General features: G+C 47.2%; 4 protein-coding genes across 6 annotated transcripts; 1 reads left to right on the top strand and 3 right to left on the bottom strand.

Moving 5' to 3' along the window:
• Positions 1–94: 94 nt before the first annotated feature.
• LOC135387784 (bis(5'-adenosyl)-triphosphatase ENPP4-like) lies at positions 95–2,548 on the bottom strand. 2 transcript variants are annotated; one of them, XM_064616914.1, is made up of 5 exons: positions 2,225–2,547; positions 1,972–2,084; positions 1,264–1,729; positions 1,017–1,211; positions 95–959 (listed from the first exon to the last, which is right to left on the bottom strand). In XM_064616914.1, exons 2-5 carry the CDS (start codon positions 2,056–2,058, stop codon positions 529–531), a joined length of 1,179 nt encoding a protein of 392 aa, XP_064472984.1. In that variant the 5' UTR covers positions 2,059–2,084; positions 2,225–2,547; the 3' UTR covers positions 95–528. The 2 variants fall into 2 exon arrangements, with proteins under 2 accessions (XP_064472984.1, XP_064472983.1); XM_064616913.1 differs by having other exon boundaries at positions 1,972–2,548.
• Positions 2,549–2,714: 166 nt separating this feature from the next.
• Positions 2,715–3,835, top strand: LOC135387786 (sorting nexin-3-like). The gene is made up of 4 exons (XM_064616916.1): positions 2,715–2,921; positions 3,123–3,218; positions 3,276–3,400; positions 3,455–3,835. Exons 1-4 carry the CDS (start codon positions 2,751–2,753, stop codon positions 3,558–3,560), a joined length of 498 nt encoding a protein of 165 aa, XP_064472986.1. The 5' UTR covers positions 2,715–2,750; the 3' UTR covers positions 3,561–3,835.
• Positions 3,836–5,195: 1,360 nt separating this feature from the next.
• On the bottom strand, positions 5,196–6,819 carry LOC135387787 (translocon-associated protein subunit delta-like). The gene is made up of 5 exons (XM_064616917.1): positions 6,705–6,819; positions 6,487–6,605; positions 5,967–6,131; positions 5,839–5,904; positions 5,196–5,339 (listed from the first exon to the last, which is right to left on the bottom strand). The coding sequence occupies exons 1-5, from the start codon at positions 6,763–6,765 to the stop codon at positions 5,235–5,237; spliced, it is 516 nt and encodes a 171-aa protein (XP_064472987.1). The 5' UTR covers positions 6,766–6,819; the 3' UTR covers positions 5,196–5,234.
• A 6,185-nt stretch (positions 6,820–13,004) lies between these two features.
• LOC135387780 (protein SSUH2 homolog) lies at positions 13,005–25,719 on the bottom strand. Of its 2 annotated transcripts, XM_064616902.1 has the most exons (12): positions 25,562–25,719; positions 24,018–24,085; positions 17,569–17,667; positions 15,829–15,901; positions 15,649–15,778; positions 15,483–15,543; positions 15,212–15,399; positions 15,062–15,156; positions 14,779–14,871; positions 14,624–14,726; positions 14,458–14,562; positions 13,005–14,090 (listed from the first exon to the last, which is right to left on the bottom strand). In XM_064616902.1, exons 1-12 carry the CDS (start codon positions 25,576–25,578, stop codon positions 13,944–13,946), a joined length of 1,179 nt encoding a protein of 392 aa, XP_064472972.1. In that variant the 5' UTR covers positions 25,579–25,719; the 3' UTR covers positions 13,005–13,943. The 2 variants fall into 2 exon arrangements, with proteins under 2 accessions (XP_064472972.1, XP_064472971.1); XM_064616901.1 differs by lacking the exons at positions 24,018–24,085; positions 25,562–25,719 and adding an exon at positions 17,766–18,371.
• Between the last annotated feature and the right edge of the window lie 956 nt (positions 25,720–26,675).

Genomic DNA, 26,675 nt, shown 5'->3' with positions numbered 1-26,675 from the left:
TTGGTAGCTCAGACTTTGCTTACCTCTCAATTTGTATCCACTCCCATTGAGAGCAAAAGTTTTGCATCGATGCAAATAATAAAGGGCACGGAGGGGCGATTAAAAGGTTTATTCTCTAAATTCTGCCTCAACATAAAAATAGGTATAAAGACTTGACTAGGAGGATTTCACTCAAAATGGTGGCAGTCACGATCTTTGTGCCAAATCGTAATACTATCTGGTGGCGTGTCGGTTCTAAATATTGTCGCTGATTTCTTAGGAAGTAACATTTTGTAGCGTTCAACATTGCTCGCAGTCCACAAATGTAGAAACATGTCCCTGTATACTGTGGCTGGAAGAGACATGGCGTGAAAAGGACAAAATCTGGATAAGAAAGACACACTAGCGAGCAACACCACAGTAGCGCAAAATTCTTGGAGAGAATTTTGCTGCGCTTGGAATTGGTTTCTTCCACGCAGCCTTCTGCGTAGTTCCTGTTATGAAACTTTTTGCAGCTCTTCAACGTTGCCATCCCCCACTGTAAAGTGGTCAACTCGCACTCTCATCCACTAGAAGACATCTATCTTCGTCGGTAGAGCCTCTCCGCAGCGTATCTCCCCGAGCGGCCAACGTGAAGGTTCCTTCTAGCATGGACCTACGAAGGCGCTTGGCCCTACGCGAGACACAAATTATGGCCACCAGCAGAGATACGCTTATTAGAACAAGCGTCGCTGTTACACACACGAGCCACAAGTTGACATCATCATGTTCCGCGGGTGCTCCTCTTCTTAAAAGGAAGATTACTCGATCGAGGGATCCATTGGAGGGCAGCACAGGTATCTCCAGTAGGTAACACATTAATGGGTAGAGGTCGACATTATTAAATGGTTCGGAGACGTAGCCAGCCTTAAAATCCGGACCATGAGCGATGAAAAGGGGATGCATCGAGTCCAGCTCGTTGTCGTAACCGTGATTCCCATCTGCGACAAAACTATTTGTAAATTTTGGAAACGTATCGCTCTTCTCAATCAACTCACAAGTGTGGTTTTCGCTCATGTAAGCCGTGGACGTTGTAGTCAGCTCCCAACCTTCATCCGCCACAACGACGACAGAAAGTATCCTCGAATTGCGAGAGTAGTGATACCGAGTGGGCACATCCTTTGCCCGATAGACGCTAAAGTGAGATCCGTTTGCTGCTGCTTTCAGTCTGTTGTACACAAACTCTTCTTTTCCTGCGAAGGAAATGTGACGCGAGAACATGATACGCGAAAAGCGCGGACTTGCCTTTTGCTGGTAGGATATTCCACACTGGACTGGTCCCTGTTTGGAAGTACATTTTCGGATCCAAGATGCCATCCAGGTTGATGGCATTCTTACCCGGGACTTCCGCCATGCCATGATCGCTGAGTATGACGAGATTAAGCCTGTCGAATATTCCCGCCGCTTTCAGTTTTTCCACCATGTGTCCGATGAGGGTATCCACAGATTCTACCATCTTTTGCACTTCTGGAGAGAAAGGTCCGAAGTTGTGCCCAGTTGCGTCGGGTTCTTCGTAATACAAGAATATGCAGTTGGCAGGACTGTGTGGATGCAGAAACCAGGAGATGACGGTGTCCACCCTCGACACGAAACTCACGTTCGGGTCGTACGATACGAGGTGGTCGCTGGTGTCACCGTGGATCTTGACATCTGATCCCGGCCACATGACGGCTCCGCTATGTCGTGAACTGTTGTGCATCTCATTTGCAGACTACGAAGGAGAAACCATCAACAATTATATCCCTTTCGTACTCTGTGACAGTAGCGTAGCCAGTACAATATTTCGGTAGGGGTTCTTGGAGACCTGACTTTGTTTACTTTAAAGTGGGGTGTTTGGTGCGCAAGAATTACTAAGGCCAAATAGTGCCATTTTAAAGGGGAGAGAATCGTTTCCCAAATGATACGATTTCAAGGTTGCTCGACTGACACAAATGACAGTGGCAATGGACTTACCCAAATAGGCACCACCTGACCATTGTCCCACCACTTCGTTTCTGCGTTGGCGATATTAAAGGTTTCATTCAACTTTGGCTCATACATGGCGTTACCCACAATGCCGTGACTTTCTTCGTAATAGCCAGTGACGATGGAAAAATGATTGGGGTAAGTTTTTGTGACGAACACATTTTTCATGAACTGCGCACGGACACCTTGACTCGCTAATGCGTTCAGATTCGGCACATTGTACATTGTTAAGTATTTATACCAAAATCCGTCGAGAGACACCACTAGAAGTAGAGGAGCATCGGACAAACAGCTAGACCTTGGCATGGTACCGCATAAGCAAATTAATAAAGCGCTAGCAGCTACAGAATGCATTTAGAGAACGACCACAGTGCTTCGCTATCACCGTTGACTTTGACTTGGTAACTATTTCACGCATAAGTGTGCGCGGGAAAACCGACGAAATTGCCGCGTTGCCAAACAGATCATCACGTCATCACGTACACCGGTACCCCGGTACCCCCGTGCCGTGCACCTGCCATGACCAACGTTGGCGTGGTTGGCGTTGGCCGTGACCACCCGTTACGTAACAAGGGGCACAGCAAACAAGACCATCACTTGTTTCTTTTCTGAATTTTTTTGCAAAATATACTCCGAAATCCATAGAAATGTATTGCAGTGCGAATTCGAGAACTAAATAACAGAATAATGACGGAAAATGAGTATAAAATAGCGACACCTGACGCGGAATGTGCACACTGTTTGCGAGCACATACACCCCTGAAAACATGGCAACCGAGGCTCCTCCGCAGGATGCTACGAAAAGACTACAAACCAAGAAACAAACCTTGGACGATGCTTATGCCCCGCCAGCGAACTATCTAGAGATTGACGTTGGTAACCCCATGACCCACGGAGTTGCCAGGAAAAGGTACACGGACTACGAAGTACGGATGCGGGTTAGTGTCCTTTTTGCCAAAAACGCCCCACTCTCCTGTAAGCAGTCATAATTATGTTAGGCTTAATATAACGACTCTGTTTACTGGTATGGAAGGCACTCATAAATGTCCTCTACTGACTACGACCTATCACGCTTTATCAGAGGACCAGCAGAGCTTCTACTCCATACATTCAAGTTTTGCTACTCATTCACGTTTCAGACAAACTTGCCGGTGTTTAAAAATAAGGAATCAACTGTGAGACGTCGATACAGCGATTTTGAATGGCTGAGGAGTGAATTGGAACGAGACAGCAAGGTATGCTTTATGGACAATGGAATGTACTTGTCATTTAGTGGCTCACAATGTTAACAGATTGTGGTTCCACCACTTCCTGGGAAAGCCTGGAAACGGCAACTTCCTTTTCGAAGTGACGAAGGCATTTTTGACGAAGACTTCATCGAAGATCGCAAAAAAGGATTGGAACAATTTATCAACAAGTGAGTTATTTGGAACAGTTTGGAACTCACTTTGAGCCACATGTCTTCCACCAGGGTTGCCGGACACCCTCTAGCTCAGAACGAGCGATGCCTCCACATGTTCCTCCAAGACCCCGTCATCGACAAGAATTACGTCCCCGGTAAAATCCGCAACACATGAGAAGATAGCTGCTTGTCGTTACCCTTCTTCATACAAAACTACAGGGCTGAGCCTCTGGAACGTGTTTTTCTTTGGCATTAATCGCATAGACATGTTGAAAGGGTTACTGTCACTGCGTTGGAGATGGGATAAAATTTGGAGCACTTGACAGAGTCAATTGTTCCTACCTGTTTTTTCAGTCCGTGCTCAACCATACCACTCGAGTGATTTCTTGTGGAGAATATTGTACATATTTAATGCTTTTCCGAGTAATTAAAATAAAATGTGCCCTCCGAGGTTCATGTCGGAAAATGTCCTCCTCAGTTACGCGAGAGCTTACAGCAGTCAAGAATAACCGCACGCTTTTTCGACTGCATATTTCTTCCAGGCGCGAGGACGTTCCAAAGAAATATTCCTCGAGTGTATGATTTCCTGAAGCAGTATTGATTTTCTTGGATGATTGTACGTATCGATTTTCCCTGAATTGTGTTATACAACCTTCTTATTTATAGCAGATTTATTAAACTTTTTACAGGAACAACTTGAGATTCATTTTTAAAGAGGGCTCGCTCGCAACTGTAACTGATGCAGTTGTTTACCCAGAATTTAGTCTTTTTTGGGGGCGCTCTGCAAGGGGGTGTATTTATAGTATACTTTTGACAAAATATTGCACACTCTCACAGTATTTAGGAGAGTCTCTAGATTTTGGAAGGTGTTGTAAGGGGGGTCTGGATAAATCACTCAACAGATGTTTCTCTATTCAGCCATTATACTACTAGTGATACACAATTATTACTGACAGTTTGTTTGAGGAAAGTGCATTTCTGACCACTAGGAATAGTTTCCTTTGACCACAGTAGGAGTCGAATTCTGCAAACTCTGATGATTATTTCGTGCCACATTCCAAGCAGTCATGTTCGCTTCGTCAAAGCGAATCTCGCATGTTCATGTGGCTCTTAGAGCTCCAGAAATTCGCCAGTCAGCACTTTTGTCGCCCAGTCTCGAAACTATCAAGCAGCAGGTTTCCGAACTATACCCGGTGTCCGCACTACGATGGTGGCGCATGCACTGATTGTTCCGCACATTGAAGTTAACGTCGTTTAGCAGACGACGGAACCCGATGACTGGTGACCACAGTGCCCCTAGCATGATCCAAGTTACTAAAACCAACACCACCTATATTGCCTCCTCTCCCTCCGTCGACACAATTCATCTGCTACTGCAATTCACTGTTCTGTGAATTCAAGAACTCGCAACAGATTGCAGCTTACTCGGTGCCTGCAAACGCAAATATTTACACAAAAAGTGCAACGCATTTTCTCGAAAATCAGTTTTGCGAAAAAGTGGTCATTTTGCGCTTTTTATTTCCAAATTTTTCCATTTACTACATGGGGATGCACAGTCACAACTCAGACAGTGCAGTGATTCATCCAGACCCCCCTGCCCCCCAAAATCTGCAAAAGACCCCCCTAAAGTTTTGCGAGTTTATGCATTATTTCCTTAAAAGCATGTAGAGAGACCCCCCCCCCCCCCCCCGAGGATAGCAAGTGGTGACTCGATTGCACAACATGTGCATCATTGTGCGAAACTTATTTATCTGCACAGAGGTAGCTCACTGCGTGAAATTCATAACCAGTAATGACACCCCAAAAGGCCTTTCTTACGGAAAATGAGCGTTTAATATCACACTGATGGCTAGGACTGGAGCTTGCACTTTGCACTGTAAGCAAAATACCAGAGAAGGACGGCTGCAACCATGGCAACAAATTCACTCTGCACCCAAGGGCCCAGGTAGCTGCCCTGCAAAGACAGAACAAATCAACTCCATCAAGATTTACGAGACTAAATTAACAATGAACGTAACGAGGGTTCAACCTTTTTGGATAAAACCAGACTCGATTTGTATTTCTTTTTGGCAAATTACCCAAACACCAGTGCACCAGAAATGCACAGAGACAGCTTTTCCAATGTCCAAAAGGCTGGACACACATTCTCCTACGGCTGTGCCAACGTATTTCTTCGTGCATAGCTATTGCAGGAGTAACTTCCAGATGTATCCTGCTCGAATGTGTCAGACACATTGTTTCCACCATAGTGATGTACCAGTGACAAATACCCCAAAGCAAGTACTCCTTTCTTGAGCTTTGACCCAACTACTATTTCAGTCACTGCCACCCAAATACACAGTCCCACACGACTCTATACTTCTACAAAGAGAATATTTCGGAACACCACTTATCCCCGTGATCGGTCATCCCATAAACAACCCACTCCCTAGCAAAACAAATCACTTTCTTACCGCATGGTTGATGTTGAGAGTGAAAAAAGGCGTCACACTCTTGGTATCCTCCCCCATTCGTTGGGCCTGAAGTGACATTCCGTTATGGGTCAATATATATAACGGGGAAGTCTCATGAAGGGACTTACTTTCCTGAGGGCAGCATAACCCTCTTCGTCGTACACCCTGACCAAGTATTCCCCGCTGGATGCCTTGTTCAGTTCCTCTGTCCAACTGACCTGGTAGTTGTTGCCTTCCGGACTCTTCACAGCTGGAACAACGTCACCTTTCACGTCGGCAAAGAGGGAAACACCCTGAAACAAACAAAAGGACGACACAGCCCAGACTGACAAACAAGATTATTATTGACGGACCTGCTTCTTCAATAACCTGAGCCAGCAATGCCCTCTTTTGCGAGGTTACCCTTATACACCCTCAAGCCTGCCTAGTGCTTTCAGCTCTGAATCGCTTTTAAAGTATGAAATACCGAACAGCCCAATTTTTAACCATTTTCGACGGTTGTATATCCGAGTAATATTAGGAAAAGTCCCCTGGGAATCCATGCACGCTCTTAAAATGTTGCATTGCTTTCCTCTGTCTGCTATGAGGTAGAAATATTGAAATGAACGATATTCGCGAGTAATTAGCCAAATGCAAAGCAGAAATTACCTTTGCCCCATTTCCGCAGCTGACAGTGAATTCTGCGATGAAAGCGGTGTTGGAAACGATGAGCCCATCGGTGGTGGTGTAAACTTGGTGCGTCACCTGAGGCTTTTGGCACACCTCGCCTGGAAGTTAAACTCCGTTACCTCTCCTCACACCTGTAGAAACTATTTCACCACAACAAGGCCCTTGACAATCTGAATGGTGAGTGAAAATAGCATTACCAGAGCAAAGAGCTCCAAAAAGAGCGGACACAGCCACGAAACACAGACAGCGTACAGCCATGTTTCAGAGGAAGAGGGACGGCAAAGAGAGGGAGTGCGACGCGACCACGTGGACGTTCAAAAGACGCTGCTTGGTGCAGCGTACAGCCACGTCCACAGCCGATGCTGTTTTTTTTTTTTTTTTTCGGCGGCGGAGTTGGGCCCGGTCGGCGGTAGCGGCGTGAGTCGGCGCAAGCCGGCGTAACGCTGGTGTCGGCGGCAGCTGCGTGATCACCACAGCCCCCACAGCCACTACAGCCGCGCTTTTCAAAAATGACTTTTTTTTTTTTTTGCGAAATACCCGAAATATTGGTGGGCCTCATAACGGTGTCCGTTTCTTTTCTCCGTATGTGCCAGAGCATGTGCCAGAGAGTGATAGAGTGCTTCGAAAGGTATCATACATCCAGAAAGAAAAATCCCAGTCTGGGAGCGAGGATGCACGGCGTGCGTTCTCAGGATGGGCGGTATGCAACTTCAACGTGAATACCGTCGACTGAACTGCACGCTTGAAAAACTTTTGCATCTACTATCCAAATGACGACTTTGCTATGCAAGCACGACAGTTGGCTACAGCTAATGAACATTTCGCAGGTTTGATTCGAAAAGGTTTTAGAACAGTTCTACAGAACATAAAATGACATCTTGACACGTGACTTTGATTCAGACACACGCACACAATACCCCAAAGCAAAGAACGGCCGTCTATTAGCATCACTCCTATGAAACCACAATATTCCTGAACCAATCAGTTCTCGAGTAATGCCATTAATTCCCAACGTAGTGTAGAACGGCCCTAGGGCGGGATCGAATGTCGGCTCCGGGCCAAAAACCAAGGCGCGCTTGGGAGCTTGTGGTAGGAACAGTGGCGTAGCCACGGGGGGGCTAGGGGTGGCTCGAGCCCCCCCTACCTGCCACGGACAGGCCCACACAAATCGTGCAAATCCGAGAACATAATATATGTGTGTGTGGGGGGGGGGGGGGGGGGCGACCAGTGTGACGATCGCGAAAGTTCTTGCAGTTCATGGCGTCTATCTAAGAAGCACTCCTGAATGGTTTTCAAAGTATGAGCGAGCCCCCCCCCCCCCTACCTTGGAGGTCTGGCTACGCCACTGGGTAGGAATATGGTTATAAATAACATAAAAGATCAAATTAGGTCGTTGAGAGTGGAACTACGTTCAAAGCTATAGTGTTGAACAAGGTCGCGCCCGAAAGCCACGGTATTGAGGGGATTACGATGGTCTCTGAATGGAACGCGACCTTCGGTCATAGTTTTCTTCATAGGAAGGGATGAGAAAGTGATGATGATAGAAAGGTGTCCTATTAGGGTTCATCCATTAGTCCAGTGCTGGAGAGGAACTTAGCAACAGCTCGTAGCTAGGCCTTGCATCAGATGTGAGGTGCCCGACCATGTCCCCAGAATTTTGGCTAAGTCGAACTGGCGTTGATCGACGCGTTGCAGAGCAGTTTCCATGAGGGTGCGTTCGCGATCGTACTGTCCGCAGACCGTGATGGAGGTCACTGCGCACACCACACGTGGAACAGAGGCTGGACGCGATGACATCGAGGAGGTGTTTGAAAGCCGGTGTAAAAGCCACATTAAGTTCCACGCGGTGGAAGACTGTGAAGGAAACGCATTTGGCGGGGCAGAGTAAGGGACAATGTGGGGTCAACGGAGTAAAGCGAAGAGTGGGTGGTGATATATATGTCACGTTACCATTGAGAGTGCATCTTTGGGCCAGTGAGGCTTGAGACGAGGTAAGGGCGATCCCCCCGAGAAAAGATGATGTGATGGGGTTGCCTGGTGTACTTACGGGTGCCTGCGGCTGTTCGTCCTGCGTCCTCGTTTCCTCTGATGCCCACATGACCCGGGAAGACGATAAAGTGGCCGCTTGCTTTCTTATATACTTTGAGAATTTCTATGACCTCAGGGCTGAGGAAGCCGCCAAGTCCCATGCCACATACAGCAGCGCAGTGGAATCCGTAAAAACGACCCAGGAGCGAACGGGGCAATTTTCCACAGGGCGAAAATAATAGCATAAAGCTCAGCGCATGTTGACGACGTGTTATGTGAGAGATGATGGCCATCTGAAATTGACTCGGAGGGAATGACAAAAGCAGACGAGGAACTACCCCTCGTGGTTGAACCGTCCGTGCGGTGCAAGTCTCATAACACGAGCTCATCACATCCAGAGTGAGCTGATTCGTCAAACATATAGCAACGTTGCCTTTCGTCCCTGTTAGCACAGGCACCGACAGGAAGATGCCCGGTGTCGAAAAAGTCCAAAGAGGAGTGCTGGGGGTTGTGGGTGTGACCACAAAGTCAAGTATACAGTTGAGAGACACATGGGTGTACGCTGCAGCCATATGGGTCTCTCAAGCACACTCGGAGACTGCGCGCCAGGAGGCACTGAAGCGCCTATGGACTGAAGAAGGTGGGAGACCATTCAACACAGACACGCTCTATGCAAGTGACCCAAGTTCAGTGGACGGCCAAAAGTGACGCCGTGGCACTGCCCCACTTCATGCCTGCCAGATGTCTGATTACCACATTCCACCGGTGGACCTTCACCCAAGACAGACCGAGGAAACGATGAAAAGATGCACTCCTCAGCTGTACACCAGCAACTGAAAGAGGGAAGAGATACATGTTGCTTCTCGTAAACGGGAGTACAACGGACTTTTCAGTCGAGATGTCCATGCCGGCCGTTGCGAGGAGTGCTCAATAGTGTTCAAAGCGTGTTGCAGGCGCCGCTGCATGGCCTGACGGGATTTGCCGCTGGTCCAAATGCAGATGTCATCCGCGTAGATCGAAATTGACAGTTTCATTCCAATGCAGCCCCGAAGACCCGCCATGACTACGTTAAACAGAACTGGGCTCAACACGCTCCCCTAAGGGACTCCATAAGACATCGAGACATACTCCGTGTCCCCTTGACGGGTGCAAACAAATAGTTGCCTGCCATGGAGAAAGTCCTTAATCCATGAGATAGCTCGGAGGGAAGGCCGACTTGAGTGAGGGTATACAGAAGGGAGGCGTGGCTCACGGTGTCGTAAGTGCAAATGCAGCCACCACTGTCTTCGCACGCGCCTTTGCTTCTTCCACCGGCATCCACCGGAAGTCAAGAACAGAGTCCATGAAAGACCTGTGCTGGCCGAATCCTGTCATTTCCCGCGGGAAGGAGGAATGCCTCTCGAACCACCACTCGATTCTGTGGAGGATCATGCGTTTCAACAACTTGCCAATGCAGCTAGTCAAGCTCACTGGCCTGAAAAAAGAGAGCTGAGAGGGCGATTTTCCCGGCTTCAGGAGTGGAACAACTCGCGCTTGCTACCAACTGTCAGGTCCTTTCCCGGTTCTCCAGGACGCGTTGAATATACATCGGATACGGGTAGCCGACGAAATTCTTCCAGGACCTATATCCTTATAGCCTGTTTGCGCGTCTGTTTGACTTTCGCTTTCTCTTTCTTAAACTCAAGAAGGTTTGCTGGTGTGAGGTGTCTCCTGAACCTGCTCCAAGTTTTGTTCTGTTCCCTCCGAGTGGTTGCACATTCCTCTGTCAACCAGGGCCTTGGCCTTCTTGGTAGACGACCCGAAGTCTGAGGTATGGCACGAGTGGCAGCGTTTATGATCGTGTCCGTAGTTATTTTAGCTGCTTCTTCGACACTCCTACCCTCAAAGGACAATGGTGTAAGTTCAGCAAGCCTTTCAAAGGTGCTCCAGTCTGCTTCTGTTAGCTCAGCGAGGTGAGCATGTTCGGCGGCTGAAGAACGAAATTTTAAGATTACAGGAAAGTGGTCACTACCCCGATGATTTTGTTCCACCATCCATTTAACATGTTGGGACAGATAGGGACTACACAAAGAGATGTCAATTGCAGAAAACGACTGAGTAGCACTGTTTATAGCTATGTGGGTGCTCCTGTATTCAGCAAGCATAGTGACCTCGAGAATATAGAACTCTTTCTAACATCTTGGCACAGGTGTCGATCTCTGTACTCCCCCACACAACATTGTGGACATTCAGATCACCCAACAGGGTGAAGGGCGGCGGCAGCTCATCAAGTGAACCTGTGAAACAACAGTTGATGAAGGTAATTATAAATAGCATGGAGTTATGTCATGGTCCAAACCGATTTGGACGGCAATGGGCTCAAGTGTTGTGTTAAGTGGAACGTCCTTTGGTGAAAAGTCCCTACGTGTTAAAATTTTCACACCGCCAAAAGCACGTCCAGAATCAAGCCTATCCTTTCTACGATGTTCCACTGCCAAAAAGGGTTTGAATGACATGGACGAAGATTTGCCTCTTGTAAAGAGATGCAGATGGCACCATATCTGTCGCTAAGATCACGGGTGTCTTCTAAGTTACTAAAGAGTCCGCGGCAGTTCCACTGGATAATGTGTGTTGGATTCATTATAAGCGAGAGGAAGAGAAGCCATGTAGAGGGTACTTGCACATGTAGAGCATGTGGTGGTGCACAAGTCAAGTGTGCCTAGGGAGGCAACACTCTTCGCCAAGGTTGCTTCTGTTGTTCGGAGAGTCTACCTCCTCTACCCATACCACTTGTTCTCTCGCTTCTATCTTCGGGCTGTGAGAAAGTGCCGGGAGGCTCGACAACGACTTTTGTGATGAGCAGTCGTCCTCGACCTCCATTTGTTGAGTGGTCGAGACGGGTCCTTTCTGATCTCGTCCCCAAACAGAAAGGGCACCAGCATCCTTCTTAGAGGATGTGGACGCCTGATCAGGACTGCCCGTTTGGACAGCAGGTGCCAGCAGAGGAGAAACTTTCGCAGGCTGTTCTTGTGTTTGAGGAGTGTGAGGAGGTATAAGTCCCCCCCGGATTTTGTCAGCGATGCCACTCCCCACGCGTTTGTTTAGAATTCGTACTGCGCTTCTGCTTCTTTATGAGAAATGTTCCGTGTTATTTTGATCTTCAGTATTTCTTTCTCTTCCTGCCACTGAGGGTAGGATCGAGAGCCCTTGGCAATTCAGGCATCGGACGTCATTCTGGCAGGTTTCCACTACATGGCCTAGTGTTGGAACATTTTGGGCATGTAGTCCTCCCACGGCGGACTTGTGACTAAAGCACCGGCGGCGGCTTGGGACGAAGGGTCGCACGTAGCAGTTCATGTATCTTGCTCTTAGGTTGGAAGGGAAATGAAAGAACAACATGCTTGGGGATTTCTTTACCATCACTGCGCATGACAATTCGTTTGGCTGACACCGTATCCTGATCTTGGAGTCCCTCTTGAATCTCAGAGACGGTACAATCAAGGCACATCTTTTATTAGGTTCATCGTTCGATGCGTTGTTACGCCATTTATAGTGTCGCCAATTCTATAGTTCTAGAGAGGAGAGCAGATCTTTGCTGTCTGCTACTACCTTGGATTTGCAAGTCCCCTTGTTAGTAGCTTTTTAACAGTGCAGGTCTTCCCGATAACCTTTTCCCGATCTCTCGCTATGAGAAAGGGAGACATCTTAGCAAGTGGTTTGGTTTCGTCCTCTGCATGCCGAACAAAGAGCTTGGCACCACGGTTGAGCGTGTGCTCTTGACATACATCGGTGCGGTGCCTGTTGTTGAAGTGTTTTTGGGAGTTGATAGAATTCATAACATAAGGAGGTGATTCAGTGCAGTTGATGTGTCGGCCACCACCGGCCCCAACCAAGGGATCGTCCATCCGCGAAGAAGGAAAGGACTGCCCAAAGAAGGTGAGAGAAAGTAATGAAAAGGGAGATATGGTGCGTTGCTTTCCCTGAGGGGCACGGAAGGGGGCGTCCATTTCCCCGATGCCGGGACCCCTTCCGCGGTTTCACGCTTGCGTTTCGTCTTTCGTAGGATGGACCAATGAATGAGAAAACGTATCGCACTTGTGAATGATGCAGCGAGTATATTCACATGGACCAAAGAATAGATACTGTTGTGGACGACCCAAACGCCTGTCGGAATATCTTGCGAATGGACGTTCACACGTTTCATTTGTTTCAGACTATCATTTCATTTTCCACAAAGAAGGGTATCTCGATGCTGAGCACCAGGCGCGATAGCGTGCAGACAGGTGATCGACTGGCGATGACGCAGCGATATCGAGCTACAAATAAATTAAATTAATTCGAGGAAATGCTGTCTGTTCACAGTTGTGTATGGATATCCCCGTATGCACAAATAAAGTCTGAAAGGTGGGTCATGACAAAAGATAAATACTGTTGACTCGATGATTCTTGAAAAAGTAGACTTTTTTCGTACAATTTCATAACACACTACATCCTGTATTTAAAGTCCGATGGAAAGACAAATTTTATTGGCGGGTAATATGAAAATGCAGGCTTAGAAACAGAAGGTTGAGAAAATAGGAGTCACTCTCCAGAAGTGATTGACTTCCCGTGCTTTGAAGGCCCCAAAAAGTGGGATGATAATTTTAAATAATAATGGGGTGAGGAAATATGAACGGCTGTTCCAAGCAGATAGAGCTCCGCGGTCTCTTTGGGGTAACTCGCTGATGGGGTGACAGATGCACAATTTGGAGATCGGCACGAGAAAAAATGGGTGCTTCGTGACAAATCGAGGAAATGACACCTCATCTGGATCACACACAATCACAATCTACACTGTAGATGTTAAAAACGTTTGCCAGTAAACGAACACATTCCATTTCATGTTATAACTTGCGCGTGGAACACAGCCCTTCATCCCACAATTGACTACAAAGCACTATATGAATGTGAGAATGACAGCTTTCTGTATTTACTCACACACAAATGCCGACACATACGAGACTTGGCTACAAACCTACAAATGGCCAAACAAAGCACTGTGAGAGTTGCAACACAAATTGCGCTAAACTTTACACTTTGGATTCAACACGCATGTTTGACGTAACTTAGGCTGCATTGACAAGTAGTGTTCTTGGCACTCGAAAAAACGTCTTCCAGACTATATTTAAGGGTGGACATAATATATGTGTCGGCACACTCGTCTCTCGAGGGTACATCCTGGGACAAAACGTAAGTCACACAAACATTTTTTTTTTCAAATATAAACTGGAATGAGCAATGCCCGGAATAATCGGGCCGAGTATTCTCGTCCAAACACCATCTTTCTGTAAATTGATACACAGTGTGGTTGGTGACATTGATGGAAACAACACATCCAATGAGAGGAAGTTAATACAACCAGGATGAGTGTTCGGACAACAATCTCTCTCTCAGAGAATGGAGCAGCCACAGCAGCACGTCTGAGGATAGTCTGGGGCATAGACCTTGCGCTCGTAACCAAATACGCTGAAGTTTCCCGTCGTCGATTTCCACTCGTAGTGAACTGTTGAAACGGGGATCACTCGCACTCGTTGCCGCTGAAAAAAAGAAAACTCCTTTTTACCTCTCGCCTAAAATGCGCACATTATGGCTGTGTTTGGCAACAAAGGGTGCACTGTTCAAGGCATACGAGGAACAGTGCCCTGTGGAGGTAGTGGAAGAGTAGTGCCATCAAGCAGAGCCAGACAGCAGGTCCCAGCAACTATGCTGGACCACAAAAAGACAGAATCGGAAGTGCTCTTTATTTATTAATTTCTTTTCAGAGGCGTTCCGGTGGTTATCATGCCCAGATGATCTCTTGATGATCTCCAGAGGCTCTGCCATCAAGTAACACATTGAGAGGACATCTTGGCTTATGCAATGGACCAATAATCTACCACTGATCTAAAGGATTCCAAAGTGCACCTGCATGACGATCTTCTCCGACTTAAATGCAGATGCGTGCTTTTGGACCAGCTGTACAGAAGCCATATTGACTGTAGTGTCAGGAAAATGGTTGATCGGCCATATCTGCGAGAGAGAGAGAGATAACTGTGAGAGAGAGCGCTCGCCAGCAACTTGTGCCTCGTACCCTGGCATTCTGTTCTTCGAAAACTAGCTGCCCAGAGACAAACTTGATTTGGTCATCTGGTACAAAGGAGTGCTCTACCACGTGATCATCCACTCGATTGGACCTGTACAAATGAGCATGGTGTAATTGATACCAAGGCCAGGACGAGGTCTTACCAGATGACCGTTAGCTTTATGTAGCATTTGATCTGGCCTGTCCCTGAGCAGGCTCTGCAGGAAGCGATGCCATCACCGTTGCACTTCCAGCACCTAGACAGCCATAAAATTACAAATGACCCTCATCTGATGGTACTTGACTTTTCTAAAGGTAATCCTGATTCGCACACAAAACTATCCTTCATACCAGGAGGTGTGGCCAGTGCAACTTGCTTCAAATACGCTTACATGAACACGATCCTTCCGTTAGAAGACCACTGAGAGGAAAGAAAGGAATACTAGCCGTTTTCGTCCCATGCCGTGACATTGAAAGCAACGGTCGTTGTCACCAGAGAGGCCTCTCTTGTGTCCGTCTCCTTGACAGTAATTACATTGTTCCTGCACGATAGATTTCACATGAGATAAGCAAGAGTGCATAAGGGAAGAAACTGACATATCCGTTTCCTGAGCAGGTGGCACATCGCTTGCGTCCCACTCCTCCGCAGGTGTGGCAAGTCTTGACTGAGGCCGTGTGCGGCACCTCCACCGATGCCACGTGGCTCTGGAAGCTGACTGGGGTGGGTACGCTAACGTCCCACGGGCCTGGTGCTGTGCCTTCCAAAGGCCCGTCGACTGGTCCCCCTACAACAGCCCCCCAACGAAACACCCTTGGTACCTCCAAGAAAGATGGCTTCTTTGTGTGTTTTCAACAATCAAGACACTACCATTGTATGGTTCAAAGCACCACGATGTTTGTCGCTTCTCAGTGAACGTCTCCAGGGTGTACTGAAAAGAACGAGTGTTTGTCACCATTCATATTTTGCTATAAGTGGGAAGCTTTTCATATTTTCAAAGAGGCTGACTCAAGTTATCAAGCAGTGGTGGACTGACGTGGAAGGCAGAGGTGTGCTCAATCTTGGTAATGGCCATGTCTTTGGCGCAGGCCTTTCCATAGCAGCATTCAGCAGACACGCGCTTGATTAAGGCTTGCCGGGCTTCTTGCTCCGTCACCTGCGGAGTGCTGCCAGACTATTATTAGTGTGTGTTCATCATCATCATCATAATGGGTACCTTGGTAATGGCTCGCGTTTGGGGCCTTGGTCCGGTTCAGGCGTTGTCGTGTCGTAGGGCGGTGGAACATCCACTAGAAAAAAATGTCTTCTTTATATTACGCGCCAATTCGACCATTTTTTTTTTAATTTGCTCTCGTGGCCGCTTTCAATCCTGAAGTGGGGAAACATCGCCACACAGGAATTGTTGGACACAAAAAATGTCTTGACGCTTGAACGCACAACCCAAGTGGAAATTGCCGACCATCAGCCAGTGGTCGGTTTTAGTTTGCAAGCGACTTGGTCGAACACAACTTGGACCAACGTCGGTCTAATGTCACCCACAGCGGTTGTTGATGCATAAAGTTAGGCCGAGAATGTTGCGCGGTGTGTGCGCTATTGAGAGCTTGGTATAATAAAGGCAGGCCAATGTCGGCCTGAACCGTTAACGGTAAACTTGAAAGCAATGCAGTTGCTACTCGAAACCAAAATGAAACGAAAGGTGTCTTTGTAGTTGGCCTCCGAATTCAACGTATCTAAATTTCTTAATTTAGTAAATTTCTTCCACCCGCAAAAATTATTTCTAGACGAGATGAAGATGATCTTCTGATCGCCCTCGGTAGCTCAGTCGGTAGCGTGCTGGCTTGCTGAGCGCAAGATCGCGGGTTCGACCCTGGCTGCGGACAGTAGCAGTACGTGGGCCTCCAAGCACCCTGTGTCTGTGATTTCAGTTGCACGCTAAAGAACCCCAGGTGGTAGAAATTACCTGAAGTCCAGTAAGAGGGGGTCAGTATATATGTCCTGACCCCTCCTCTATTTTTGTATTCACATGATATTTAATTGATCATGCTGGCCAAGGCTGGACACTCCTCTCACAAAAATCTTGGATCCGCCCCTGCCTGCAGTCCTACACACCGGTGCGTACCGCATCTAGCTACACAAGTGTCGTCTAATCCTTCTTACTGGTAAATCTACTTCCTGCGACTAGCAATAGTGACTACGTTTTGTGACAGCAAAAGCACTTTTTCTAAAAATTCTAGTGTAGCGATTGTGATTGACACTGAAGGAATGCAACAGCCTGGCATCAGAAGCTGCATAACCATGGGCTGCGTTGCTTGTTAGAAGTAGTCCATAGTTGGCTTGTCGTTGCTGTGAGTCGGTGGGCCGCCATCTAGCCGACTAAGGGCCGGTTATTGCCCAAACTTGGTTCTACAGTGGCCCTGTGTCGGCCCCATGACTTATATGTCGGTCTGCTACATTGGCACAAGGTCCGCGGCACTACGTCGTGCTGAGTAAGGCCAATCCCCAAGCTTGGCCCAAAGACTTTGAGGTCGGAAGCATACGTCGGCCCGGCATTTTGCCGACGTTGTTTTTCCCATTGGGACGACTATCGCTGTCATAGGAACTGAACGTCTTTCGTGTTCCGCCAACGTGGCCCGCACGATTCGCCCGAAAGCCTACGGAGCCTGTCTTTTACACGAACTTGAGGACAACGGGTCCACCTCTATGATTTCAACGCTTGTAAGCTGAATCTTTCATAATAAAAACGAGATATCTCTAGGCAGTCCCTTCGTAGAAAGTCACCAAACATACCCTTGTCTGTGGACTCCATGACAATCCCAGTGTGCCGCCCACAAACAAACTGAAGAAGGAAAAACAGCGTAGAAAGAAAGCATATCGAATGAAGGTCCCTACGAACAATAGACAATCGTTTCCTTCTCCAGACGGCCAATTAATTAAAGCGAGAGTCCAAGAAATGTACCGGCGTCGAAGGATGCTTCCTCGTAGCCGCCAACTTTGTCCATCAGTTCCAAGGGTGGCGCAGAAGGTTCGTCGTCCATAGCGAAGGACGCGTGGGACCCTGGAAAAGAGAAAAGCTTCGTCTAATTGCGGGTCTCCACCGGAATACACCTTTCGGTCGATCTCACATCGAAACACGGACGCGCGTCAAGGGGTTACCTTTGAAGCTTCCTCTCTTGAAGCTGGACGTGGATGATGCGACACTTAACTCCCTGCTGATGGTACGCCGGGCACAAGGCCCCCTTTGTCGGGTACTTGTCCTTCGACAACTCATCTTCGCCTTTCCGTCACCTATTTAGTGCTAACCATCATCCGGACCCCATCACCTTTTAACCCTGTCTCGCCGTTCGGACGCAGCGTTCTTGAAGCACTAACTACAGCAACCGAGAACACACCCGCTTATCAAAGAACGGTTTACGTTCTCCGACGACTGCGCCAAGAAAGGCCTCCAAGATTTATTTTTAGGATCACGGGTCGGCTCGTAGATGAGTGAATGTTCAATAAACGCTCCTCTCAAATATTTGGCGAACGTTGTCCTACAACGATAAAGTCGCAAAAAGAATTTCAATGCTGGTTCACACATTTTTGGCCATCTTAAAAGACGAGAAAGTCCACGACGAACCATCTGTTAAAAGAACGAACCAAGAAACATTCCTGTGACAGATTCCGAAAAATCTTTCCATAGAGCAGTTACTGCAACCTTCCGGTTGTAATCCTTTTGGTGCTAACGAGTAGTCTTGGAAAGTAACTTGGTTACAGGTAATCGCTAACTGCGGAACTAACCAGTTTCAGAGAGTGACTTTCATAGTGAATTAATACCAGTCGGTGACAGGTAGACAGCAAAGAGTTTCAGAAATTACGCAGATAAACAGGGGATACTAAAGTACAGTTGCAATTACTTTAGCATTTCTGCTTTATCTGCGTAATTACAGAAACTATAGTCGCATCTTTTCTGGGCACCTGTAGCCGACTGGTATTCACCACGAAAGTTGCTCTCCGTTAATTTAAGTAAGGAGCTCTCTGTTAAGTTACCGGTTAATTGTTCAGTAAGTGATTACTTGTAACTAAGTTACTTCCTAAGACTAACAGTGATTGGCACACTATTGCTCGGGACCCTATTTCAGTCATCCAGCCACCGTGCATATCAACTATCCCAAATCTACAAGAGCGCCTCATCATCACTTCGCGTGACGTCAGCAGCATCCGATAGCAACAGCAGCGATAGCATAGCAAACGACGCCATTGGTGCTGTCGTCTGCTACAGAATATCTTCTGACTGAGCCACAGGATATTCCGCAAGGTTAGAAGAGCACGAAAAGGAATGACTCACAGAGCAGATGACAGCACTGGTGCTGTCGTCTGCTGCAGAATATCATCTGACTGAACTGCAGGATATTCCGCACGGTTAGGAGAGCACCAAAAGGAATGGTTCACAGAGCAGACGACACCATTGGTCTTGTCGTCAGCTACAGAATGTGCGTGATGTCTCTCCGTGCTCTACAAACCGCAGGGAATATCCTGCGGCAGAGTCACAGGATATTCCTTCGCAGACGACAGGACCACTGGTGTCGTCTGCTATTAGCATCATGCATTTTCGCGCTCTGCAAACCGCGTGGAATATCCTGCAGATCAGTCACAAGATATTCTTTAGCAGACGACATGACCAATGGAGTCGTCTGCTATATTTCCGCTCCGACCGCGATATCTCGGCGCGGCGCCAATGCCCAACATAAGACGCAGTAGACCTTAAAGGGGCCGTAAACAGGTCACCAAACATTTCTGAAATAATGATACCCCAAAGAACGCAGCTCATAATACCCAAATATACATTTCATTCGGCTAGTGCCAGCTCATTGACCCGTATAACTGCTTTCAAAGACGAGTAACCAGCGAGCCTCTCTCCACAACGCGTACGTCCCATGGCTACGTAGCGTTTTGCCGTCCAATCGGGGGCCGAGCTGCGCACATGACGTTTCAAATTACCAGCCAATAAACATACTTCGTTATCAGCTGTGAGTCGGAGCGCTTAGTTTGTTTGTGTGAAACGACGTTTTGCGCTCCGTGGTTCCAAAATTTAACGTCATGACATCAACATCTCCGGCTGGCGCAAACGTCAACAGCTTTGCTGCTATCATGTGACGCGATTCGAACCCGGGTTCCTCCCAGTCACGACGTGACATGGCCAGCACGCTATCCACTGTACCACGCGATGCCGCGTGGCTCAAATCAAAGTACGGCAGCCCAGTTGTCGGAACCATTCGAAGATGACGAAGATGTTCCATCGCGCACCTACCTAAGATTCCAGAACTGTAGTCCCGGATATTCATTCGCGCTCGTGGTTTGCCGCGTGCTACTGCCCAGAAAACGTAGTGCGCGTATGATACCTAAATTAAACGCATTTCTTTCTCAGTTTGAGGCTGTAACCGTTTAGATTTTGAACAGAAGAGGATTCATGTTCATCTAGTCAAATTCCGCATTTGAAATAAAATCATACGTGGAACACTCAATCGTAATTGGCTTGGAAAGCGCTACGGCAAAATGACGTCAAGTTAGAGCGCTGGGCGGAGCTAAAATGCGAAAGAGTGCAGTGAATATTTCATCCGTTTGCAAGCGCCTTTTGTTTTTGAGCGTTCGTAATTGCAAGGTGTTTTCACTGCCTAAGTTCCAATAATATAACCCAAAGAGATGTGCACCTTTTGTACCTGTTTACGGCCCCTTTAAGTACCGTCAACAGCTTTTTTACTTTTCCTTCCACTACATGTCTGTAGAATATTCTGGGGGGGGGGGGGATGTCCCTCGTGTGAATACACGGTTATAGTGCTTAAAAGAACCGTGGATTAATTCAGATGACACTCTAACTAAACTGAATAGCACCTGTTTTTTTTTTCTTCATATGGCGCCCGGATTAAACTGAATGGCGCTTGGATTATTTCAGATGGCACCTGGACTAATTCAGATGGCAATGGACGGGAAAACCTGTAGGTGGCGCACTATGGGGACAACAGAAGTGGGGACCAGGAAGTCGGGAGACCGCAGGAATGGCGCCACCTTGTCTCCGGACTGGATTTGTTTTGACGCGCGGAGAGCATGGTTCGTTGGAGAGCCGCAAGGATACGACGCGTATGTGAATCCTAGGGCAGCTGCACTACAGTTGCGCAGACCGAGCGCACGACAAAAATCCCGGTGTTTAGTTGGGTGAACTCCAAAAGCATAAGTGTACTCTCTGTGTTGCCTTTCCCGCGCTTAAAATTAAGAAAGCGTGTTTGTCGTATTCTCTTACCCTAACTTTGTGAGCGCAACAAGCAAGCTTTCAGTATTAGTTGCACTTGTGCAATGGTCAGCTTGTCATTCAACGGCGATTAATAATTTCTGAATATAGTCCAATTGCCGGGAGTAGACATCTTTACTAGTTTGAACCGCACCGGCTTTCAACAAACATAACAAAATACAGTTAACGTTTCGGGTCCCATTCGGGTCCCATCATCAGAATGACGCTGTCCTGGTCGTCACCGGGTATTTACGTAGAAGAGGAGCGTAGCATTCTGGGAGGGGGCCTGGTTGTCGATTGATAGCTTCTTTTGTAAGAAGCTATCAATCGACACCCGAGGACCCGAAACGTTAACAGTATTTTGTTATGTTTGTTGAAAGCCGGTGCGGTTCAAACTAGTAAAGATTAATAATTTCGGCAGGCTAATTTAGACTGACTTTAGAATGGATCTCATCTGCGGTCCCTGGAAAAAAACTCGACGAGTGGGGGTGTGAAATATGGCCCTTGGAACTGTAAAGGTTCCCGACCCCTGTCCTAGGGGGATCGCCACGACATGTTTCCCATCCAGCCCCTGGAAGTTGGGCTGGAAGTTGGGCTGGAAGTTGGTGTCAAGCCACTCTCGCAGGGAGCTTGAAAAGTGCATAAACACACCTCCCGTTGCATGTCAAGTTGTTGGAACTCCGGCAAGAGATCCTCTCGAAGCATATACTGAGGTAGCTATTCCCGTCACATTTCTTTCGCAGAAAGAAGGCCCCAGAATTCCACATTCCGCACCGCACTGTCAATTTTCCGGACTGCAACGTGTCCAGTATGGATTGCGGATCGACCATGCAGTACCGACGGTTGTGGGTGTTGATGTTTCCATACAGGAGAAACGTGGCTTCGTCCGTCACAAGCAGAAATGGCAAATGCCTAGTGTTTGAGCGGATCAGATTTAGTTGGTCTACACAGAACTGGAACATACCTGGCCTGGTCACCTTCTCCAAGTTCGTGAACGATATGGACTCCCTGAATATCTTGCAGCTCATCTTGTAGACACGTGGCGCTGTCAGGTTCTTTGTTACTTCCCTCACGTTTTCTTTCTCGTGAAAGCTCGTCCCCCTTGATGGAGGATGTCTGCTGATCTCATTTCTAAACTTTACTTTTGTCACGCTTTCCATGGGTACATGCCACATCACTATCTGCGTTGTCAAGCGCGGCATATTCGCAAAACAACAAGAAACGTAGACTAAATAAACGATGAAACGACAAAACGAAACAAAAAATACCACGAATGACGGACGTCAAAGAAATGATTCTACGAAAAATGAGCACAGCAGCAGCGATGTAATCACAAAGCGCAGAGAAAATTACAGACGACGGTCGTCTGCTAAGAGAACCGAGCGCAAATTTTTTACGTATCGCTCCATTGAGCTTGGGCTGTAATGGCGGAATATGTTTTTGTAGTGAGCGTAAAAACCTTAATGCAAGGTACTTAGTATCATTCTATTATAATTTCGACATCAGTTTCGGTTTTGGACGGAAACGCCCGATATATAGCATGAAACGGGGATGGGCTAAGCCTAACGACAGCGGTATAGGCCATTGAAAAGGCATGGACTCGGAATTTTCTGCAGTTTGGATCTCCTACATTGATAGTACAGGGTGTTACCCTATAAAAGTCTACCCGCGCCGGCATGCCGTGTTCGCCAATTACTCAATGCAGGTGGTACGATGTGGTGCCTACGTATAAAACTCATAAGGACATTCCATCATGGTAAATATCGAAGTGATTGAGCACCGTAACGCAAAGTTATAGCGCAAAATGTGAGGTTCTCCTAGTCAAAACAGCCATGATGGCGGTGTTGTGAATCGCAGTTGTGACACAGTTCCCCAGACGGCGACGTGTCGCGATCCATCCATCCGTCCATCCAGGCAGAGACGTCCCCGCGTTATGTTATTTCACTGCCTTTCAGTAAGCAGACGACATCCCTTTTGGGTGTCGTCTGCTGAGTACGTCGGCATTTCCGTTCCTCACGTTGCTTACTTCTGAGCAAAATACGACATTTACACGAAAGCGAAATGAAGACTGCAGTTCCATCCGGCTGGCAGGATATGCGACACGCCGCCGTCTGGGGAACAGCATGCCAACTGCTCTTCTCAACGCCGCCATCTTGATTGTTTTGACTACAGGAATCGCACGTTTTGATAACTTCGTGCTGCGACGCTCAATCAGTTGGAAATTTCCCAAGATTAAATGTCCTTATGAGCTTTATATGAAGACCGCACAATGTGGCACCTGCATTGAGTACGGCATGGCGGCACGGGTAGACTTTTATACATGGCTTGCACGTGACGTCACACCATAGCTTTACCAGTGCTTTTTCCCTCTTTCTGGTGGTCTGGCGCACCCCGCCTATACGCGTGCTTCTTTTCCCTCTTTCTGGAGGGCCGGTGCAAGCCATCTATAGGGTAACACCCTGTACACTCTTAGAAATGAACTTGACCGCATAGCACTCTCCAAGCCAACCCTCATCTCGAATGATATCGTTATCTGCCCTGATTTGTTGAAAACGTTTTGAACAAATCAGGGCAGATAACGGTATCATTGGAGATGATGGTTGGCTAGGAGCGTGCTATGCGGTCAAGTTCATTTTTAAGAGTGTGCAGCTTTTGTGGACAGGGGTGTTAGAGGGGTGCGGAAAGGATGATGAGATGCTCATACTGTGTGCGAGTTTGTATGTCAGCCACCGTTGGATGACGTCCCGCTCTGAGCTCAGTTGGGACTCCGCTTGGGCGAACCATCAGCTCGTGTCACTTTATAGCTCTGTTACCATCCCTCATCCCTGGGGCCGAAGCGAGGTTACCACTTGTAAGCATCATAAGAATATATTCTCCGAGAAGATTATACTTTTGAGTATCATTGGAAATGCATTGGGTGAGATTCTTTTTTTCTTCCACCATGACGGTTGCAACGAACAATGACAAATATGGCTATCATTCTGCAATGTTTGGAGTAATCTATAAGCAATCAACCTCAGCCAAGTAGGTGAATGAAAGTTTCCAAAATTGATGCCACTGAAATTTCATTTATAGTCCGTATAGTGACTTTTCTCCACTTTTTATTCGCTGCTGAGCAAGGAAATGTTCCCATCATCACTTACCATCCTTTGTGGGTGGTGTCCACGGTGGGGCTGATGGTTGTAGTGGCGGCATCACGTACAGCACACCTCTGAAACGACACCACTAATTTTTTTCTCTTTTTCCTCCGGCACGTGCAAAGTCTTTCTACACATTTCGCTAATGCCAAATAAATTACTCTCTTTCGTATCATAATTCGGATAAAGATGCACGAAATATGCGTGCAACAATGCACTAAAAATCCTCAGTATGGATAAATAGAAACCTTTCACCCGTTTTTTTTTTTCCATTTCGTCTAATAAATATACCCCCCCCCCCCTCAATATACGCAATGTTTCTCCTCCTCCTTGGTAGGAAAGTGCATATTCGACAAAATCGAGTATCTGATTAGGTGTATAATAACGCCGTTCAAGAGTACACCTCGAACGAGGGAAGTAAGTACTGTCCGACATTAAAGCTCTGTCTCGTCCAAGCCAGGCTCTGAAGGAAAAGATTTGTCCACCCGCCGATATTTCGATGGGTATTTTCGCGAAACGGGACAAGAAGACTGCACCTGGCCATTTGAAATTCTGACAGAATATTCACTATTCATGCGTTTTCTCGCAAAGTGTGCCGTATTATGCCAATCGGCCCCAAACCAAGACAGTTTTTTCATCGACCTAAACTACATAGAGAAAAGAATATGCATTTGCACGAAAATTCGTCATAACATTATAATATCGTCACTTGACAAGAATGATCGCAGTAAAATTTGACATTTGGACGCTGCAGGAAGAAGGATACACTTCTTTTTTTTCGTCTCGTTTCGGTGGAACACTTTTTCCATATTATTTTTCATGGAACCCACCCCATATTTGGTGCAAAATTCGGCCAACCTGACCAATATGGTCCATGAACGGAAGGGAACATATTTTGGAAAGCCCCACACTCGAATGCCATTTGTGACGAACAACAGTGCGCCGTTATTAAAAAGCCTTAGATTTGAGTCTATAGTTGTCCTGCATTCTGTTTGTCAGGTGATGTTCCCTGCTGTTTCTGGTTCGACAAGATATAAATTCTTTCGCACAGCCCTCTCTCGATCAATTGAAAAACACATTCCAGGCACAACTGATGTCGAGTAGCCAACAGAATGAATACATGGAGAAGTCGCTTTATACAACTTTTTCTTTTTGTACGACCAATCTCGTGCAACATGTGGGTGAGTAAGGTATTCACACTAGGAGATAAATTTCAAGAAAGAGGATCAGTGAGATGGGACTAAAAGCAGCATGAGCTAGCGCATTGACAACATTCATTGTTCGGCCATTCACACCATCTTGAATGCATGAATGAAAGGCCGATCAATTACGTTTCCCCCATTGGTAGCACACATCCGTCGGAAGCTCACATCTCAAGTGAGAGTAATAGTAATGGGGGTCTCGTTGTCATCGACCTAAGTTCTTCGCATCGTCTGCTATCCATCGTAAAAATAGAAAAGTTTCAACAGATACCAGCCGAGTGTACATGGGGTCATAAGATGGCTGTTTACAAACAGCGAGGTTCTTTGACAGATGGGGAAAAAACCTACCTGGCTACCGTGGCCATGTTCACGGGAACGTCGCATGCTTTAAGCGCGATCTCTTATTGTTGCACATGGCACTCAACGTACTGCTGGCCACCGGTGGCAAAATATTGAGGGGCAAGAACCATACACTGATGGGGACCCTCCTCCGGGATTCGCGAACATGTTCGCTAAGCAGGGATATGCTGCCATCTTGCGGAGGGTGTTTGAACTGTGGTGCTCCAGAGATCCGCGCGTAGATCGAAAGGTGTTGCGGAGTTACCACTCCAGAGTTGGAATGATTCCGGAATCATTCCAGATTTAGCAGAATGGAATTGGAATGGAATGACGGAAACTGTCCTAGGGGAAGGGGAATGGAATTGTCTGGGTGTCCCGGTGTCAGTTTTGGTTTCAACGTGCTGGTTTCTGCCCTCGTGCCCTTTGCACCGCACCTGCACACGGTCAAGAGTGAAATAACCTTGTCTTTGTGCTTTTTCCGTGGTAATGTCAATCTCCTCTAGCACTGCTGGACTTGCCAGTGTAGTTACCGGTCATTTTCTTTTACTGAGGAAATTAACGGAATGGAGTTAGGTTGCCAAGCCATTCCAGGAGTGGGAATGGCCATACACCTCTCATTCCGAGGAATTGAAATGGAACTGAATGGGAGACCACGTTCTGCAACCCTGATCTACTTCTCCTTCTCCGCGTGAAAATTGGAAAATGGTATTGAGAGAAAACACTCCTGAAAACGACCGAGTGGACATAATACGATGCTGCCTCAGATGGATGTACCAAGAAGAAACACCTTCGAACAACTTTCGAGAGAACCTTTCATTTGCGGAATATGCGAAAAATTGAAACGGTCATTGCGCAGCAAGACGTAAAATTTCACAACACGAAGGCTACTGCCCAACGGTCAGAAGAAAAATTATTGGCGTTGATGAAACAAAATGCGGAACGACCTAGCGTGATGGACAAATTGGACTGTGCCGTGAAAGCATTCCAACAAGTTGGTCACCACACTTTGGAGTCAAGAGTAGCCGCAGATTTAATTTTGCCGGGGGGAGGTGACAATGGCACGGTTTCTCCGATCAACTCCTTCATGTTATGCGTGCGAATACAGCACCGAACGGGGCATCAC

Source organism: Ornithodoros turicata, chromosome 3, assembly GCF_037126465.1.
Source record: "Ornithodoros turicata isolate Travis chromosome 3, ASM3712646v1, whole genome shotgun sequence".
NCBI lineage: Eukaryota > Metazoa > Arthropoda > Arachnida > Ixodida > Argasidae > Ornithodoros > Ornithodoros turicata.
Note: the sequence above shows the minus strand (reverse complement) of the source record. Positions and strands in the feature narration are given on the sequence as shown.

Excerpts from the sequence above, each read along its gene's own strand:
- LOC135387780 (XM_064616901.1), bottom strand. The coding sequence starts at position 17,880 with ATGAGTTGTCGAAGGACAAGTACCCGACAAAGGGGGCCTTGTGCCCGG. Across the intron at positions 15,544-15,648 it reads AGCACACCTCTGCCTTCCAC|TACACCCTGGAGACGTTCAC; the intron begins GTCAGTCCACCA and ends CGTTCTTTTCAG. Across the intron at positions 14,091-14,457 it reads CGGAGAAGATCGTCATGCAG|CGGCAACGAGTGCGAGTGAT; the intron begins GTGCACTTTGGA and ends TCTTTTTTTCAG.
- LOC135387787 (XM_064616917.1), bottom strand. The coding sequence starts at position 6,765 with ATGGCTGTACGCTGTCTGTGTTTCGTGGCTGTGTCCGCTCTTTTTGGA. Across the intron at positions 6,132-6,486 it reads GCTGCGGAAATGGGGCAAAG|GGTGTTTCCCTCTTTGCCGA; the intron begins GTAATTTCTGCT and ends TGTTTGTTTCAG. Across the intron at positions 5,905-5,966 it reads GTTATGCTGCCCTCAGGAAA|GCCCAACGAATGGGGGAGGA; the intron begins GTAAGTCCCTTC and ends ATGTCACTTCAG.
- LOC135387786 (XM_064616916.1), top strand. The coding sequence starts at position 2,751 with ATGGCAACCGAGGCTCCTCCGCAGGATGCTACGAAAAGACTACAAACC. Across the intron at positions 2,922-3,122 it reads ACTACGAAGTACGGATGCGG|ACAAACTTGCCGGTGTTTAA; the intron begins GTTAGTGTCCTT and ends TTCACGTTTCAG. Across the intron at positions 3,219-3,275 it reads AATTGGAACGAGACAGCAAG|ATTGTGGTTCCACCACTTCC; the intron begins GTATGCTTTATG and ends CAATGTTAACAG.
- LOC135387784 (XM_064616913.1), bottom strand. The coding sequence starts at position 2,337 with ATGCATTCTGTAGCTGCTAGCGCTTTATTAATTTGCTTATGCGGTACC. Across the intron at positions 1,212-1,263 it reads GAATATCCTACCAGCAAAAG|GAAAAGAAGAGTTTGTGTAC; the intron begins GCAAGTCCGCGC and ends TTTCCTTCGCAG. Across the intron at positions 960-1,016 it reads CATGAGCGAAAACCACACTT|ATGGGAATCACGGTTACGAC; the intron begins GTGAGTTGATTG and ends GTTTTGTCGCAG.